Raw genomic sequence first — 19,711 nt, forward strand, 5'->3', positions numbered from 1 at the left:
CTGCTGTCTGCAGATCCAGATGTAGAACTCTTGGCTCCTTCTCCAGCACCATGAGTCTGTGCACCACCATGCTTCCTGCCACGAGGATAATGGACTAAACCTCTGAACCTGTATGGCAGGCCCAGTTAATTGTTTCCTTTACAAGAGTTGCCCGGGTCATGGTGCCTCCTCACAGCAACAGAAACCCTAACTAAGATAACACCACCCTTTTCATTTCTCCCTTTCTTACAATTCATTACCATGGTGGTAATAGTGATGCTCATTTCGGTTTCTTTCACCAGTTTAAATGTGTTGCCTCACTCACATCTGGCCTGTGTTGTGTCTGATAAAAAGTCACCTCTTAGGTTCACAGGGGCTGTGTTGCACGTGACGAGTGACACACTTGGTGTGTTCAACATCTCTGTCTTTGCTTTTCAGAATTTAATATAACATGCTGGGTATAGACTTCAGTTTGTCTTATTGAAGATTTGTTGATTTTTTGAACAAGCAATTTGCTATTTTCAATGAATTTGGCAATTTTTCAGCTTTTATTTCTAGGCTACTTTTCTTCCCCATCTGACACTGATAATACACATACATTCGGTACACATAAAGGTGCCTGTATTTCTCTGATGCTGTTAATCTTTCTTTTTGTGTTATTTATGCCATATCTATCAATATTTCTTCAAATTCACTGACTCTTCTGCCAGTTCAATTGTTAATTTTTAATAATGCACATTTTACTTGGGTTCCTGTACATCTAGAAGTCACACTTGGCTCTTCCTCCTCCATTTCCTCTCTCCTGCTCTTCCCCGGCCCCCTCCTTCTTCTGGTTCTCCTCCCTCTGCTCTTTCTCCTCCTCTACCCCTCCTTCCTACTGGTCTTCCTCCTCCTTTTTTCTTTTTTAAGATTCCTAGGTCTGGGTAAATGGGTTAGTTAGTAAGGTATACAAGCATGAAGCCCCGAGTTAGGATTCCTAGTACTCACAGGAAACCCAGGTATGGCAGTATAACCTATAATTCCAGCACCGAAAGGAGGTGAAGGGTAGAATAGGAATAGGGGCTGGGGCAGGGACAAAGTCATCCCCGAGGCTCCCAGACAAGCCATAATAGTTGAAAGGATGAGCTCTGGTTTCAGTGAGAAACCATCTCAAAATATATAAATAAATAAGGTGGCAAAGTGAGTCAGGATGTTGGCTTCTAGCCACTGCACACAAATACACACACTGTAGTGACTTGAAATACTGATGCCCTTAATCCTCACCAGGTTATTGTCTGTTTGCGTGTTTAATTTCTGACTTAGCTGGAGGATTCCAGTAAATTCCCTTTCTCCTGCAATGTGGAGTGTTGGGTGTTACTCTGGCAAGTAGCTCTTTGTGGTTTTCATCTGGCTTTCTTGGGTTGTCTCTTTTCTCAGTTAAGTTTTCCTGGTCCGTTGAGGATTATGCTTGGTAGTTAGGCTCAATTAGTTATGGACTGATCTTCTGGCCATTGCCACAGTAACCTGGGGTTGCTCTGCTTGGCAGTTTCATGGAGGGGGGCAGCTGTGTGTTTAAAGTAAGTGTTCAGGGTTTGTTCTGACCCTAGCAGGACTCCTGCCAGCGATCTTGATTTTTCGTTTTCTAAGTTAGCTGACCCTTCAAATAGCTTTGTCTTTTGCTGTTTTTCCAGCTGTGTCAGAGTCACTGGGGCACTCAATATGGGGTTGGCCTAATGAACCAGAAGTTGAATATTGTTTTTATTTAAGATTTTATAGATTCAGAAGGAAAATGTATATACAAAAATGTTTGTGTTATTTCTTCTATGTCCCGATGGTTTGACCATGTTTGGTACTCTTGGGTTCTTAAACACCCAAGTTTCAATCTAGAATTATTTTTTTCATGCCTGAATATCTCACATCCCTTAGCTCTTATTCCTTTGCCTGAGCAGCCTGGGATCTGATTTACCAGTGTTTACGGGGGCTGTAAACACTGTGTGCTTAGCTGTTGTCGGGCTGCAGCTTTCCACAAATGTGAACTGGAGCCTGGAGATTAAGTCCTCAGCATCCCTACCACTGTCCTGTCTGCTGGCTCCATCATTGGCTGGAGGAGTGGCGCTGAAGTCTCTAAGTGCAAATGTGTCTGCTGCCTTTCAGGTCTTTCCGTTTGTGCTTTGAGGATTTCGGTACTCTGTTCCTAGACACATACATGCTAAGAAACAACTGTCTTCTTCATGCTTTTTTAGTCATTATGTAATGTCTCCCCCAAGAACACCAACTTTTAAATGTTTATATTATTTACAAACATGAAAATGAAGTGGACTATTATACTATATCATGTGAGTTTCATTGCTTTATCCCCAGTGTCTGGGTAAGGACACCTTCTTGACAGAGCTGAACACCTACCCGAGAGGATGGAAAGAGTAGTGGACTTTCCTGCTCCATTGTGTCCTAGAAGAACTGTGATCTGTCCCTTGTACAAGTTCAAAGTCAAGTCCTTAATAGCTATCTTGGTGGTGTTACCCTCTTGGAATACCTGTTGGGGGAAGCCCATACATGTTAACTATGTAGCCTTCATAAGCAGTTTAGAATTACAAGTAAACACAGCAACTCTTTATGTAAAAATAAGGCTATGCATTAATCTTATGGGGAAGTACAGTGTAAAAAGGAGGAATGGCAGAGAGGGAAAATCTATTTGAAGATACAATGTGAGTTTTAGAATTTCACAATAGGTGTACAATATTTACACAAACAACCCCATCCATTTCTTTGTAATTTTAATTACTACCCTGAAGCTGGCAATGCCACACTCTTAGTCGGTCTTTATTTTGGGGACGGAGGAAATGGCTCAGTGGGTAAAAGCACTTGCTGTACAAGGATAATGATCTGAGTTCAAATCCTCAGAACACACATAAAGCCAGACACATCCTTGATAACAATCCTCCAACAGGGACATGGGAGACAGAAACAGGAGAATACTTGGAAGCTAGTAGGCCATCTTATCTCTCACGTACAGTCAAAAATCAACAGAGATCCTGTATCAAAGAAGGTAAGGGGGCTAGGACTGACATACACAGCTGTCTTCTGACCTCTACATGTGAACCGTGGCATGTGATTATATTCACATGAGCATCGTGTGCGTGTGTGTGTGTGTGTGTGTGTGTGTGCATGCGTGCGTGCACACACACACGCGCGCACACACACACTCACACACAGAGTCTTGGAAGAAAGGCCAAATGGAAACCACCATGGATGCTCCTCAAAATGCCTTTCACACAGGTGAGCAGACTTTCTGCTCAGAGGGCTGACAGCCAGAAAGAGCATCATTTCTGGTTCTAGCAACAAGTAGAAGCTAAATAATTTCCCAAACCATAATTTGTCTTCAAATTCATCAGCAAGGTGAAAGCAGCCTGAAGTCTAAGGAATGATAGAGACTCTCAGGAAAGATGGCTCAGATGTGCAGGGATACGAATACCATGCAAACATTTAAAGAGATTTTGATTATTTTTCTTTTTAAACAACAGCTGAGTTGTAAACCACTCAAGGAACACAGAACTGGACAACCTGGGAATCAAGCCTTGCATGCAGAATTAAAGCAGGCATTGTGGTACACCCCAGTGATCATGAGGATAGGCAGTGCTCTGTGTGACCGAAACCACTATGCTATGGCAGGTTTCACCAAATGGTGGAAGGGTTTCTCCCAAGTAGTCTCCCTAGAGAAGATTTAGACTAAGGAAGGTGTCTTAAGTTCTTGTATTCAGACTAGAGCTCCCGACTACCTAATCAGCAAACCAAGCAAACAGACTCTGGATTGTCCTATAGTCGCTGCAATGTCTGTGAGTTGGTTCACTAACATCTATTTCTTCCTGCCACTGAATCTCAACCACATAGCGAAAGGATGTGCAAATCTCTCCAGTACCAATTCCAAGCTGTAGAGGGCGATGTAGAGCCGAGCTGTAGGACAGCTGAGCCATCATGCCTCCACTTCAAGCAGCCACTGATAGAAGTCCTGGAGAGTTGCACCTAGTCTGGGCGGAGGAGGTTTTTTTCAACAGAGATGACCGTTGGGTCGGGCATTCAGCGTCCACAATGCCAGGTTTCCAGAGAGGCTTCCATGAACAATCTGATGAACTCTATTTTTAATTTGTTACATCATTATTAGTTTTTATTTCTCCAACGGCACTAGCATGGATTATAATTAATTAATTAGTTTAATTGCTAAAATTCTTTCAATTACACTAGAAAGCAAGCTCCTTGAGAATGTGGACTTTTTCTGAGTTTTTTACTGCTGGATCTCCAGGAGCAAGAATGAATGAATGAACGAATGAATAGGATACAATCCAAGACCTTTAGTTCTTCTGAATATTGTCATGATCCTGGATATGCAAGTGCAGGAGGGGTGTGGGGAAGGATGGGGTGCTCTATGGATATATTAGAGAAATTCTTGGGGGCAAAAGGCGGGAGAAGTAAGGAAAACTGTGGGAGGCTCGGGGAAGTAGAGTTGGGGAAATGGTCACAGCCTGTGTGCTCCTTGAGTCAGTGGCCTCTGGCTTTACCTTTAGCACAGGTTATTAATGTTCACAAAAAAGTTTATTGGAATGTTTGGCATTCTGGAGAAGACTGGGGAAAAACTGAATTTTACACCTAGGTAGATAAAAGCAAAATAGAGACTTCTTGTAATATAAGGAAGCTGGGAAAGGTTTATAAGAGAATAAACACTCTCCACCCTCCTGAGTTCAGGCTGTAGAGTTAGGAGCTCAGCCCTCGAGCTTAGGCAGACCCTTGAGAGGGAAGGAAATCCCAGATAACATGAGTTCTCTGAGCTGCACATCTATGGAAAACCCACTAAGACTGACAGATCCAAGTGTGTCACCTCCCCCCGTACAACACCACCCAGGCAAAAGAGATCAGAAAACCCACCAAGACTGAATATCCAAGTGTCACCTCACCCCTCCCCCAATACCAGGCAAAAGAGATCACAAGATGAATGGGAAACACTAGCAAATGGAAATTAATGCTTACCCATTTAAGTCACAAAGCTCCATTAGCTACACTTCAAAATGGCAGTGTTATGCCCAGATCCCCCAACTTTCCCAAAATCCAACAAAGAGACCTAGACCTGTATGTAAAAGCAAAGAGCCTTTATTTTATACAAGTTTGCAAACTCGGTCTCTTCGTGTGTCCAATGTATTGAAATAATCGGAGAGCCCTGAGCTCAGTTAGAGTTGGGTTTTTATAGTAGTAAAGGTGGGGGTGAGGGGTTTCTAAGGTTTAGGACCCCTGATTGGCTGACATTTGTCTAGAGGTGTCCTGGTGAGTGTGCTGGCAGGTGATCCTATCTACAATGGCTATAACGTTAGGCATTTCCTTGGGATGGTCTGTTCTTGGGTGGTGCTCCGGCAATCTCAGTTTGTGGTTCTTCCTGCAACCGGGTATTGCTTCAGGGTAAACTACTGAGACTCAGGCCTCCATTAAACTTATCAGTGGCTGAGTCCTACACTGGCAGGTGATAATGGCTGGAAGTAAGGAACTTCCTTTGGGTGGTCTGTTCATATTTAGCTTATCATGGCTGGCTCCTACAGCAGCACAGACAGACTACATGACACAGGCCATAGGGAAGCTGACTATCTTCTAGTAGGAGGATCAACTATTAAGTATTGTACAGATAACATTTTTATCTTTCTCTGGAGAAGTAAACACAATGGCTATGACCTTTGACCTTTGATTAGTATTGGGGTATTTCTTACACTGAAGGTTCACCATGAGCACAGTCAGGTTCTAGCTTCACCGGGAAGGGAGATCGTGGAAGAATACCTTGTGCAGGTGTTTGATCTGGATGCCTGCCATCAGATCAACTGGTTCCGCTTCAAAATACTTGCTTTGAATTATCTCATGAAGTTGGGTGATTTCGGGCTTCATTTTAGGTGTTTCTCCAAACCAGTAAGAGCGCTAAGAAGAAATAGAACTGATGTAACTGGTGGCATGGAAAAGGGAACACTACATTGAGGTGGGGTGCATACAGTTCTCAAGAGCAGATTTCAGAGCAAGCTAGCTTTAGACTCCCTACGTCCTCCTCCAGGCTCTAGCCTGGTAAGGAATAGATTCTTATTTTTTTCTTAACCCACCAGAGTTATCCTGGGTCCATAGCAAGTGCCCAGTCCTACTCTGGCCAAACACACCTGTGGAGTATGGGACCTCAAGACCCTCCACGGGGTCCCACATTCCACACTGCTAGTCCAACACCTCCTGGGTGTAGCCACCTTCTCGGCTTCTACCACAATCTATCCTGGAGAGGACCCACGGTGTCCTCATCCACACCTTTTCCGGGTTCTCACACCTGTGCACCAGCCTAGTCTGGCCTTCCATTGCCTCTCTGCAAAGGAGTTTAGGCTTAAGTCAGAATCTGCCCCACCTAGCCACAAAACCACAGGATGCTCTCACATAATATCCGACCTTTCCACTCAGACACACCTACCCCCAGGGTCTAGCTTGGAGCAGGAAACACAACATGTATGCCAGGACTGTCCCCTCTGTCCACCTGACTTTAATTCCAATACATTCCCAACCTCTAGTCCAACCCACTCCCACGTTCTCTCATCTTCCCCAGCCTGTTGTCCATAACAAATGCAGAACTAAAAGGAAAGCTTTGCAAGTAGAATGAGTCAGCAGAAGACAGAACATCAGATCTCAAAGGTAAAATAGGGGATCAAGACAAGATGAGCAAGGAACAAGAAAATTTAACAAAAAAAAAATATGGAAAGAAACAGTTGGGGAATGTGGGACACCATGCAAAGGCCAAAGCTTCACGTCATAGGAATAGATGGAGGAGAAGAATTTCAAGTCAGTGGCATAGACCAGATCCTTTACAAGAAAATAGAAAACTTCCCCAAACTACGCAAAGACACACCCAGACAGATACGAGAAGCACACAGAACACCAAATAGACAAGAAAAGAAAATCTCCATGGCATATCATAGTTAAAACATTGAGTATATATAACAAAGAAAACTATTGAAAGTTGCAAGAGGAAAATAATCCAGTCACATATAAAGGAATACCAATCAGAATAACAGCTGGTTTCTCAGTGGAAACTTTGAAAGCCAGAAGAGCCCAGAGCAAGGTATCCCAAGTCGTGAAAGACTATGACAGTCAATGTAAAATATATGCTGCAAAGCCATGTTTGAAGGAAAAAGAAAAACTATCAATAACATAAGCATCCTGAAAAGAATTATATCCAACAAACCAAAACCAAGGAAGACATAGGAAGCAATATTTTGGGCTGAGGAGAAAAATGAACATGGCAGAGAGACTATGAAAAGACATATGAAGCCATAATTATTAAAACACAAGGGCCACTGAAAATACAAACAAAACCAAAAATCAACAACACAATGACCACAATTAACACACAAATTTCAGTAATAACTTTAAATATCAATGACCTCAGTTCCACAATCAAAAGACACAGACTGACTGAATCAAGAACAAAATCCAGCTATCTGATACCTATAAGAAACATCTTAAAGTAAAAAGACAAATGTAACCCAGTGGAAGAGGACCAACAAGCAAGCAGTTACCACTCTCCTAATATACAAAAATATAGAGTTTAAATTAGAACTAATTAAAAAAGATTTTGAAAAGGGCATTTCATTCTAATCAAGGGAACAGCTAAGCAAGAAGACATTATTATCTGACATATTTGCACCAAACTCAATGTGTCCAATTTCATTAAAAAAAATCTGTCATTGGATTTAAAGACATAGATTAAGACCAATCAATCAATATAAGGTGATTTTGATATCTCACTTTTTCAATATGAAGATCATCTGGATAAAAATAAACAGAAAAATCACACTAATTGACAATACACATCAAATGGACTTAACGGATAACTGTAGTTACTCTCTATTCAAACACCAAAGAATTCAACTCTGCAGCACATGGAAGCTTTCCAAAAACAGGCCACATTCTGGAACACAAAACAAATATTTTCAAATTCAAAATGATAGAGATTGTTCTTTGTATCCTATCAGACCACAATCCAATAAAACTTAAAATTGATGACAAAATCCTCTAGTAAATACACAAACTCAAGGACATTAAACAACTCATTACTAAATGATGAATGGGGATCAATAGAAAAAAACAAAAAAAAAATGAAAAAAAAAACTTCCTGCAATTAAATTGAAATGAAGATCTATGGGATAAATGTGAGTGGGAAGGGAAACTCGTTCACTGTTGGTGCAATTTCCAACTGCTGCAGCCCTGTGGAACCCAGTGTGGAGAATCCTCAAGAAGCTAAAAATAATCCTTCCATATGATACAGCTATACCAGTGCTGGGCATATGCCCAAAGACCCAACATCCTACTCTGAAGATATTTGATTAGCCCTGGTCATAGCTGCTCTGTTCACAACAGGTAGGAGAGGGAAACAACCTAAATGACAGTGAAATGTGGTGCACACCACAGAATACCATTCAGCTGTAATGAATTACACCATGACTCTGCAGACAAATGGGTGAACTTAGGGAAGATCAGATGGAGTGAGGTAACCTAGACCCCCAAATCCCATGCTTTCTTTTGTCGGAGGCTCCTGGTCCCAAATCTCCAGATATAAACACATAACGTAGTCTGTAATAACTACAGAAACCAGGAAAGTAAAACAGAACAACTTTGAGCACAGGGGGTTTGTGGAGCAATAGAGAGAGGAATAGCAGGATACAATGATCTTATCAGGGAAATGGGGAAAGAGGGGGCTTTGAAGGGAGGGAGCTGGAGATGACTACACGAGGTGGGAGGAGCATAAAGGGGGATAGTAGGGTACAAATGATCGTACAGGGCAGATGGGAAAAGGATGGGCACTTTATGGAAGGGAAGGGAGGTAAATATAAAAGAAAGAGGGGGCTGGGTTAAATAATAAGAAGAATGTCTGAAAGAGTCATGAGTAATAAATTATTTACCAAAAAACAAAATCCATAATACACATAACTCCATATATAAATATACATGTATAGGTTTAGTGAAATTTTCTCATATGGGCTACTGGTTCTTTCTTTAAAAGTGAAAGATCACTTCCAAAAAATTCTAAATACCAGATATGAGAAACCGTCTTTTGAGTTGTTAGCCAGGGCTGTCCAAGAGTCTCCCCAAACATACAGCTTATTGCTCTTACCCGTGGATATCTCCCAGAGGTAGAAAGCAAATCCTTACTGCTGGAGACACCATGCATTGCAGAAGCAGTGCCCAGAGTCCCCTCAGCTGGAACTGACGTGCCTGCTCCCTCCGTGACAACCAGCTTTCATGGCATCAGAAAGCACGATGCACGTTTCCAAAGGAGGGAGACAACCAACAGTCCCACCCAGTTTATAAGTCAAACCAATGGCTAGCCTGGCCTGATAACCCCAATGTAGTGTAGTATTGGCATACATACCTTAGCAGTAACCACCAGCTCTCCTGGACTTATGACTAGAGCAAGAAGAAGGAGACCACACCTTGTTCTGGAAACCTAGCTAGCTACTCAGTGTTAGTGACGCTATGGTTATCAGAGGAGAATCTACAGCCACTACTTTCCTAAATCAGCCTAATTGCTAACAACAATCTACAAACATTTGCCTTTAAACCCACAGATATGTGTAGCCTGCACTCCTCATTAAAGAAATCTCTCTTTGCAGCAGATGGAAAACATAACAGAAAAGCACAACTAATCAAATAGAGTTGTGGAGCCTAGTCCCAAAGGATACATCTACAACATACCCCCACATTATGGAAACATAATGTGGAGAACATTATGGAAAGATTCTAAGAGGATCAGAGAACTTGCCGTGATTTTTGTCTCCCAGTAATATCAGGAGCTACATGCATAGAGTCATCAACATGACTGTCCAAAAGTGAGCTGAACAAGGAACATGTCAAACTGGAAAGAGGGGAGCTCATGAGACCTCAGCCCTACACAAAGAACATTAGGCAACCGAGGAAAGCAGAGCACGGGAGAGCTGTAAAAGCACATCAATTGGTTATCCAGATTTAAGAGGTTAGCCCTGAAAATTTATATACGGGTAACATTATATGAACTGAACAAGCTTTATGTGTGTGTGTGTGTGTGTGTGTGTGTATACATATACACATGCAATAACAACATGCAATAACAATTAGTCTTTTTACAAAGAGATCATGAATTTGAAGGAGAATAGGGACGGGTGCTTAGAAGGGTGTGGAGAGCGGAAAAGGACAGGAGAAGTGCAATTAAATTATAATCTTAAAAACCCTGCCCCCGCAAAATAATTATTTGAGGGGGGTAAAGTAACTACTGCCAACTGACACCACACAGAGAGTGTTATATTATTATCACATCTTCTCTGAGCAACATGTGTGCCAAAGATTTTTCATACTACTTCCTGGAGCTCTGACTTTAAGGAATCTAGACAAGAGAAGGCAATGAGGATCCAGGTGTGGTTCAACCCCTCTGTGTCATTGTCCAGAGTCTCAGTGCTGGTACCTTGTTTAAGAATGCATAGCCTCAGTTCGGCGGTGGTGGTGCATGCCTTTAATCCCAGCATTCAGGAGGCAGAGGCCGGCAGATCTCTGTGAGTTCGAGACCAGCCTGGTCTACAGAGCTAGTTCCAGGACAGGCTCCAAAGCTACACAGAGAAACCTTGTGTTGACCCCCTCCCCCCCCAAAAAAAATGCACAGCCTTTTTGAAATACATTTCTGCAAATGTGTGGACTCATTACTCACAATTTGTTTTTTTCCAGCTCTTACCTGTGGGCTATATTTCCTCACATATAATTATAGATATCTGCAATAATAATTTAGGACTCCAAGATCTTACCTACATCGTCTATGCATGTATGTATGAGGTCTCAGTCTGTATTAGGAAAACAGTAGTGGATTAGTATGGCAGGAACATAGATAAGGATGGTTCTCCCACCTACTCTACTGTAATAGTATAAAATGGACTAGTGTTTTTCTTTCAAGATGTTTAAAACAAATTCACAAAGATTCATCTATGAACAACAGGAACCAAGACTCACCGTCATGAAAAAGTTCCACGGCTTGGGCACACCGAACTCTCCTGGGAAGACAGCTTCTGTATACCAGGCCACAAGGCCATATAGGAAAGCATCAACTAAGAGCATTCCTAGCACGTAGGCAAATAAAAAGCTGTCTGTATCCGCTGGTGAGAATATGTTACTCCATTTCATTCCAGTTTCTAAGACAAAGCATGAGACATTCAATTAGATGCCAGAGGGACTAAAGAAGTTCTTCATCTATATCATAACTGAGTGACGTGTTGGTGCTTTTTAGAGGTTTCTATGTGAGTCCATTACCTTCTTAGCATTAGAATTCAGGACTCCAAGAGGATATCTGCATAAGAAAGTAATCACGGAACTGTTTCTCACTGTACCCAAACAGAAACAATTGGAAATGACTGAATAAAAATGAACTACACAAAATTTAGGAAAGTAGAATTTAATAAAAATAAACAGACCTACGGACTAGGATGTTGATTCCTCTCCTCACTGCTTTGCATGATAAAATCTCTCAGGAATGCATAATTTTTGAGAAATATAATCACCAAAGTGTAAGGATAGATGTCTGCTATCTTTCTGGACAACCAGGAAAATTTTGGAGACTGTGAAGTCACTCATATACTAATATGGTAGTATAAAGTAGAAGAACATTTTGGAGGACATTTTAGCAGTCAGAATTAAACTATGAACAACCAGTTTTGAGGGCACAGGAAAGTTTACACGGCCACTACTCACTCCTTGTCTCTGCATCGATCAGGAATTTAAGTCCGAACATCATCCCGGCATTAAAGTTGAAGCACCAAATTAGCTTCTGCTTGAATGTCATGTGTTCATAGTTCGAATACATTGTAATACATGGGAAGTAGGTGAGGAAAAAAAAGCAGCTTCCTAAGGTCACAGCAAAGTTGACTGCAAAAGTAAAGGGAAGTATGATCAATTTAAGCAATTTTGAAAAACACAATACATAAATTGGCTTGTTATGTGTACACTAAGTGGGCATTTCAAGAACTTAAAATGTGGAGGAAGGTTGAAGGGGGGAATGAAGAGGCAGGGATGGGAGCAGAGGAAGAATGTAGAGCTCAATAAATATCAATAAAAAAACTGAAAAAAAAAAAGAAATGAAAATGTCTGTTTTGTTGCCACTGCTTTCCCCAGAACATAAATGTGCTGTCTGGAACGCAGTGTGTGCAGAAGGATATTCTGAAGAAAGGGGTAAAATAAAACACGTAAGAAGCTCATATTTCTGGACTTGTACACTCTATATGCAATTATTATGAACATCTTAACAGTTATTCAAAATTTATAATTTTATTCTTTACCACTCAATATAAGAAATTATAAATCTAAACAGGACTATTGGAATAATCAAAATATTCCTTATGCGTTATGAGATTCAGTCTCTGTCATGGTAATGGATGAAAAGAAGGATTCCTGAATAAATCAGGAAGCTGTAATTCAGTGTTTCAACAACATAACAACAAAAAGCCTATTAGTTTGGTTTTAGAGTATTTTGGAGTTCCAAAGTGTGATTTGATTTTCAGAGTTACCGTTTAATAATAGTTGAAATATTGCTGTATTCAACAAAGAATTAAGAAGCATGCGAACAAGATAATATGAGCTACCATATACAAAAGAAGAAGAAAACAAACAACAGCACAAAGAAAACACTTGCCCCTGAGGAAGGCCAGAGGCTGGACTTCTTAAACAAAGACTATGAACAATCTGTCTTAAATATGCTCATTCCTAAAAGAACGAGCTGAGGGGAAGTAGGAAAATGAGATTTCTGCATATAGAGACTATCAATAAAGTGATGGAAATTATGAAAAGGGACTGCACAAATGCTCAGAATGAAAAGTAAAGTAACAAAAGACTTCACATATCTGAGTAGACAAAGAAAACAACAGCAGTTAAAAACAGTACGATTACCAGCCTGGTCTACAGAGCTAGTTCCAGAACAGGCTCCAAAGCCACAGAGAAACCCTGTCTCAAAAAACCAAAAAAAAAAAAAAAAAAAAAAAAGAAAAAAAACCAGTATGATTGACATTATACAATCGTATGGAGCAGTTAAAAAAAAAAAGAGAGATTTGGTAGAGCCTGAGAAGCCTTGAGCCACTATCAAAGTCACCTCCATATGCAAATAGAAGTCACAGAAGAAGAAAGTAAGCATCGCATCTGATTTGAAGAACTGTGGTTGAAAATCAGTACACTTAAAAAAAAGGCATAAACTTCATCTAAACAAAACAAAACAAAAAAACACCACTTCAAATAGGGCAATAGATGAAGCTTACACTGAGACTCATCCACAACAAAAATGTTCACGTTCCAAAGGCAGAGAATTGGCACAGTAAAATGCTGAGGGTGTCTCTGAATGGTAGTGTGCCTGCCTAGTGTACCTGAGGTCCTGAGTTACATTGTAGCCTTAGAAAACAAAACAAAAGACTATAGAGTAGCAAGGGAGAGAATTCTGCCAAGTACAAGACTACAGTGTACTTTCCTCTTGGAGTCTAGAGGTAGGAAGTCACTGGACAGACACTGTGAAAATGAACCCAAAACATGTCAACCAAGAATTCTATATGAGGCAAAGATGTTCTTTATGAATCCAAGAGAGACTTCTTAGTGTTGGGACCACAGATCAGGATCTTGATGTCCTTAATAAATATTATTTTATTGTATCATTTACTAATAACAAACAAAAAGCTGGGGAAAACATCCTCACTCTAGCATCTTTCTGAGAAGAGATGGTGTACCATTAGCACTTGCTGGGGCTCAACAATGTTAAAAAATGTTATTGAAACTAAACTCACAAATTGTTCATAATTATGGCATTAATTATAATTTATATAAGAAAATAATCAGACACTATATAGACGAGGAAATGAGATGGGAATCAAAGTGGAAGATACAAGGGAGAAAAAGATGAGGCATTATATAAAATAAGTGTCTGGCTGGCCGAGGCAAATCCTTACCGATTAGTTATCACTGCAAATGGATTAAATGCAATGGCATGCATTAAATTCTGGAAAGGCAGAGGTGGCAGAATGTATTGGAAGTCAAAGACACAAATTAATTGTGAGTCTAAAAAAAAGTCATCCATGCCACTACCCAGAGAGAGTGGCTAAACATCAGGCAGAATGATAGACTTTAAGTAACAAAGAAGTATATTGTAGATAATTTTTTGAGATAGAGTCTTGCTTTGTAGCCCTGACTGGCCTGGCACTCACTATGTAGTCCAGGCTGGACCCCAACTTTTGGTACTGTTTCTGCCTTGGCCTCCCAAGTGCTGGAATCATAAGTGTGTGCTGCTATACCTGCCCAACATGGCCAAATTTTCCAGAGGAGAAAACACACCTGACTCATTAGAAACACACACTTAAGTTTCATTAGTAACGGATGAAATGCAAATTTCTTGTCGATTTCTCTTTTTTGGTCCTGAAAACTGAATTTAGGGTATCACACACACCAAACGGGGCTCTGCCACCTGCCTGTACTTGCAGTTTGAAAAATGCAGATTTAAATTGCACTTATTTAGCACTTCATATCCATAATTTGACACAAGTTTAATATTAAGGACATAGAAAAATAGGAATTCTCACCTTCCAGTGGGACCGTAATTTTACAAAAATCCTTTGGCATGGGAACCCTAAGAGGGTGGGGAGGAAGGTTCTGTCTTTGTTGTTACATACCACGCTAAGCACAAGGTATGTAGCCCAAAGAAAGAGCGTGTGAGTGGATGGATGGATGGATGGATGGATGGATGGATGGATGGATGGGCGAATATCCATTGATTTTATGTTCTATTCTCATCTTTCAAACTTTCAAAAATCATTCAAGCCCTACCTACTGCCACCTTCATTTGTAATCTTGTGATCCATGACCTCTTTGTGTGTGTGCTGTGACTTCCTAATTTTCATTACTATCAGCATGTCTTCAGGTGGCTAGTTTTACAAATCACCCTGAATGCACTGTGGGACATGCTGATTGAACAGATTGAACATTATGTCTGGGTGTGTCTGTATGCCCCCAGTCGAGGTCAGTATTTGCCCAACCTTATATGAGTGGACATCAAGCTATGCCGAAACCCTGGAAGGAACAAAAACGGAGGAAGGAAGAATTCTCACTTTCTTCCTGACTGCCTTCTGGTCAGAACACTAGCCTTATCCTGCCTTGGGACTAGAGTAACCCCACCGGCTCCTCTTGTTCTTAGGCATCAGGACACATGCTATAATTAATCACTGGATTCCCTGAATTCCATGGTCACAGATTTCAGATGGGGGGACTTTTAGACCTCCATAACAAACCAATTCATCATAATACCCCCTTATCTTTGTTTCTGCTTCTTTAGAGAACTCTACAGTAATGTTTTATGCACGTGATATCCATACTCCAGAGGCCAATGCCAGTTCTGTGTGGACAGGCACTGCATTTCCAATACATAACAGACCAACAGCACACATTTAAGTGCAAGGAGCGGTTCTGCGGTTGATGATTTTCTCATCATCAGATCCTAGCAGACTCAGTGTCCTCCAGTTCAGAAGCATCTGTATCTCAACAGTTCCTGGTGGGAGGGCTATATGAATACAAGAGGCAGTCCAGGGTTAGAAAGAACACGCAAATATGATCAAGTATGATCATAGCATCACACAAATGCTGTGCTTATCAATTTTCATCACTCACCTTATTCCGTTTCCTTTTAAGACAAAATCTCATACAGTCCAGCTGGCTTCAAACTTACTCTATTGTTGAGGATGCCCACAAACTCCTGATCTCCCTACTTCTGCCTTCCATATCCTAGCACTGCAGGTGTGAGCTGCCACTCTGCACTCACTCCATTTCAAGTACTTACAAGGGCACAGGCCATCTCAGAGCACAGGAGTCGTGGGGGTGGCGGGAGGTAACATTCAGAAGGGACTTTCAAACAGTGTTTGTTTTGTTGCTGAGGCTCTTTCCTGTGAAGAACCATGTACTCACCTCTATTAAACAGTGTACTAATCATAAAACTGAAGAATATTGATGAGATGGCATAAAATGACAAGAAGACGAAGACAAGGATTGGGTCATTGTATTGGAAGATTGGTGCAGGTTCAGTCTAGCAAAATAATTAGAAATCCAGTTTAGTCATAGATGATGCGTTATGATGACAAAGCATAAGAAAAGAAAGATCCTTAAATATTTTATTATTCCTGTCCAACACTAGGGATGCACTCAGGAAGATGAAAAATGAATACTCATTTTTGACAAGATCTCAAAGAGCCCAGATTGGCCTTGAAGTGTGTAGCAGGTGATGATCTGCCTCTGCCTGCTGCGATCACAGGCATGCACCATTGCTCTATGTCTATGCAGGGATTTGTGCATGTTAGGCACCTGCTGGGATCGCAGGCATGCACCATTGCTCTCTGTCTATGCAGGGATTTGTGCATGTTAGGCAACTATCTTTAAAAAGCCTCATCTCCAGCACCAAATGACCCATTTCTCACAGAAAATCCACCCACCTAGGCTTGGACTGAAGTCTGCCAAGAAACCAGGCAGCCGCTGAGATTCTGCGAGACGTGAGACCGGCTCTATATTTCTGTTTCCCTCTTAAAGTTTAGCCACAACATACCAGAATCAAAATGACACTTGCCTTGACAAATAAAACCATGCATATAAATGTGATGTTAATAACATACAAACAGAAGAATGTGAAGAAATAGGCAACCCAGAGCATCCAGCTGCCCAGTCCAATCATGAGCTGGTATTCCTGTAAGAGAATTACCACAAATTAAACATCATGAGCACACACACACACACACACACACACACACACACACACAGTGCCTTAGAGTTCTCAAAATATACTGACATGTTATATAACCTCATATTTATGGCCCAGATCTCCAAGCTATAGAGGATAAACTTGGCCCAGAATCTCCTGCAATTTCTTTAAAATTGTTCAGCTAGTGACTGAGTCCTGTAGATTTTATAAGCTCAGAGGTCATTTCTCTGATAACTAACTTCCTGATACTGTTAAAGACACCGAGGGCATGTAAGCAAAACTACAACTACTTAAATTTATCTTTTTTACAATTATATTTCTAGAAAAAGATATAATAATATTTAAATTTTTGGGGCAGTGGTGGCACACGCCTTTAATCCCAGCACTTGGGCAGCAGAGGCAGGTGGATCCCTGTGAGTTCTAGGCTAGCCTGGTGTACAAGAGCTAGTTCCATGATAAGCTCCAAAGCTACACAGAGAAACCCTGTCTCAAAAAAAAAGTATTTATACTCAACCATAAAGGTTGAAAACACTAAATTTAAGATGAGAAGAGAAAATGCCCACAACTTTAGCGATACCCTTATGAACAATGTGTTTTCTTCAAAAGTAGTTGTTTATAGAAATATGAGGTATTTTGAGTTTTAATAAAAGCATATTCAATGCATTTCACAAAAATATAATATTAGCATAGATTAAGAAAAGTTACTTGAGAGGTCTGAATATTCAAAATCTACTCAAAATATTTTTGTTGAATTTTACTAATATGTTAATATTTAAATTCTATTAATATAGTTTCCTCCCCACAGTTTCTACCTGTGTGGTACATACAAGGTTCTCAGTGAATGTCTTTTGAATTAATGAGTACATGACTGGAAAGATCTAGGAACATATGCATGCTATCCAAATCTCCTTAGAGTGGTTACAGGTTCGTGTTATTACCTACCTGTAGAGACAAAGAGAGAGAGAGAGGGAGAGAGAGAGAGAGAGAGAGAGAGAGAGAGAGAGAGAGAGAGAGAGAAGGTGCCATTGAGATTGTACAGTTTAGTATTGGAACAGATTCACTCTATAAAATTGTATTTATTTATCATTCATTTTGTTGTCTGTGTGCATGCACATGTGTGAGCATGCAGGTACACATGTGGCATGGTGCACATGGAAGACAGAAGACAATTCTTGGGAGTTGGTTCTTTCCTGTCACCTTCTGGGATCCAGGTATAAAATTCAGGTCATCAGGCTCTACATGTGAGCCATCTTGTAGACCCTTACTTAGCAAGCTTTAATAAGCACTTAAAGTGACAAAGCATATTCAACAAAAGCAGTGCAAGATTTGTACATCAAACCTGCAAAACATGGCTGAATGAGATGACAGAAGTCTGAATAAATGCAAGGCTCCCCGCTTCACCACCCAGAACACTTAATATTGCTAACATGGTAAGATACCTTAAATTATGTACAGACTACACACGATCTCTTTCCAAAAATCTTTGTACAGAGTTACATGAAACCCCAGAACCTACATAAAACTCAGAACGGTAGCGCGTCAGTGATGTTAGTTCTCCTGTGATGAGAGAGAGGTGGCAACAGGGACTGTTCAGAGGCTCATGAGCTAGCCTGGTGTACACAGGCATGAACAACAGAGAGATCCTGTCTCAAACAAGGTGGAAGAGGAAGACCAAAACCCAAAGCTGTTCTCTGACAAGCATGGTGTGGCATGTAGGCACCTGCACTCACACACATAAACATATACACAGATATGCATCCTATGCACATACATAAAAGAAACTTAGAGATTCATAAATGCTAATAAAATTCATATGGACATTCAAAAGACCCAGGGTAGTCAAAACAGTCTCGAAGAAACCATAACACTACCTGGTTTCAATACACGCTGCACTGAGCTTGCTGTGCACAGCTCACTAGGAAGTTCCACGTGTACCTTACAGTTCACCTTAGACGTATACCACTAATCTCGGTTAAATACACATTTGTTAACAGGTTGGAATATTTTCAGGTTTCCCCAGGAATTTATTCTTTGATCTATATGTTGTTTAACTACCAAATTACCGAGCGTTCTAATCTTCGCTCTGCTGTTCCCAGAGGAAAGCATGCTTTTCATTACTCAGGCCTTTTTCACTTCCCAAGTCATGTTCCATGACTGTTTCATACCCAGTCTTGGTTTATTGGTCAAATGTTTGTGTCTTCCTACTTATGTGACTCTTCTTAAATATGTAATTTAATTCTCTTGGGACAGAGATCATACTCCATTATGTCAGGCTTCTGGTAAACCCACTATGCTTACAAACAATATTATATTCCAGAACCATTGGGTGTAGGATCCTATAAGCATCATTTAATGTATTTGTGAGTTTTGCTGAGGTTTACCTCATATCTAACAGCAGAATTGAGTTAAAGTGGAAAGAAAAAATATCCCATGAAATAGTCACCAAAAGACAGCTGAAGTGTCAGTAGCAATATCAAACAAAAAAATTTGATAGCAAAACTTATAAAAACCAAGGGTATTGTGTTTTGAAAAAGCCCATATTAAGTTAAGGGAGCCACCTTAGGGTTGGCAAGAGACTTGAACCTAGAGTGGCTCCCAGGAGCCCAAGACGATGTCCCCAGTTAGTTCCTTGGGCAGCTGAGGATGGGGAACCTGAAATGACCCTATCCTATAGCAATACTGACGAATATCTTGCATATCACCATAGAACCTTCATCTGGTGATGGATATAGATAGAGACAGAGACCCACACTGGAGCACTGGACTGAGCTCCCAAGGTCCCAATGAGGAGCAGAAGGAGGGAGAACATGAGCAAAGAAGTCGGGACCACGAGGGGTGCACCCACCCACTGAGACAGTGGGGCTGATCTATTGGGAGCTCACCAAGGCCAGCTGGACTGTGACTGAAAAAGCATGGGACAAAACCGGACTCTCTGAACATGGCGAACAATGAGGGCTGATGAGAAGCCAAGGA

General features: G+C 40.9%; 1 protein-coding gene across 1 annotated transcript in view; it reads right to left on the reverse strand.

Annotated features, from left to right (window-relative positions):
• The window catches only part of LOC101999148 (ATP-binding cassette sub-family A member 3-like), a 73,556-nt gene that overhangs the window by 42,782 nt on the left and 11,063 nt on the right, over window positions 1–19,711 (reverse strand). Inside the window, exons 6-11 of the mRNA XM_005351156.1 lie at window positions 16,607–16,723; window positions 15,955–16,072; window positions 11,722–11,895; window positions 10,987–11,165; window positions 5,770–5,904; window positions 2,362–2,491 (exon numbers count right to left, since the gene is read on the reverse strand). Coding sequence (XP_005351213.1) covers window positions 2,362–2,491; window positions 5,770–5,904; window positions 10,987–11,165; window positions 11,722–11,895; window positions 15,955–16,072; window positions 16,607–16,723 — 853 coding nt within the window. The remainder of the gene's footprint in view (window positions 1–2,361; window positions 2,492–5,769; window positions 5,905–10,986; window positions 11,166–11,721; window positions 11,896–15,954; window positions 16,073–16,606; window positions 16,724–19,711) is intronic.

This window comes from Microtus ochrogaster, chromosome 8 (assembly GCF_000317375.1).
Source record: "Microtus ochrogaster isolate Prairie Vole_2 chromosome 8, MicOch1.0, whole genome shotgun sequence".
Classification (NCBI taxonomy): domain Eukaryota; kingdom Metazoa; phylum Chordata; class Mammalia; order Rodentia; family Cricetidae; genus Microtus; species Microtus ochrogaster.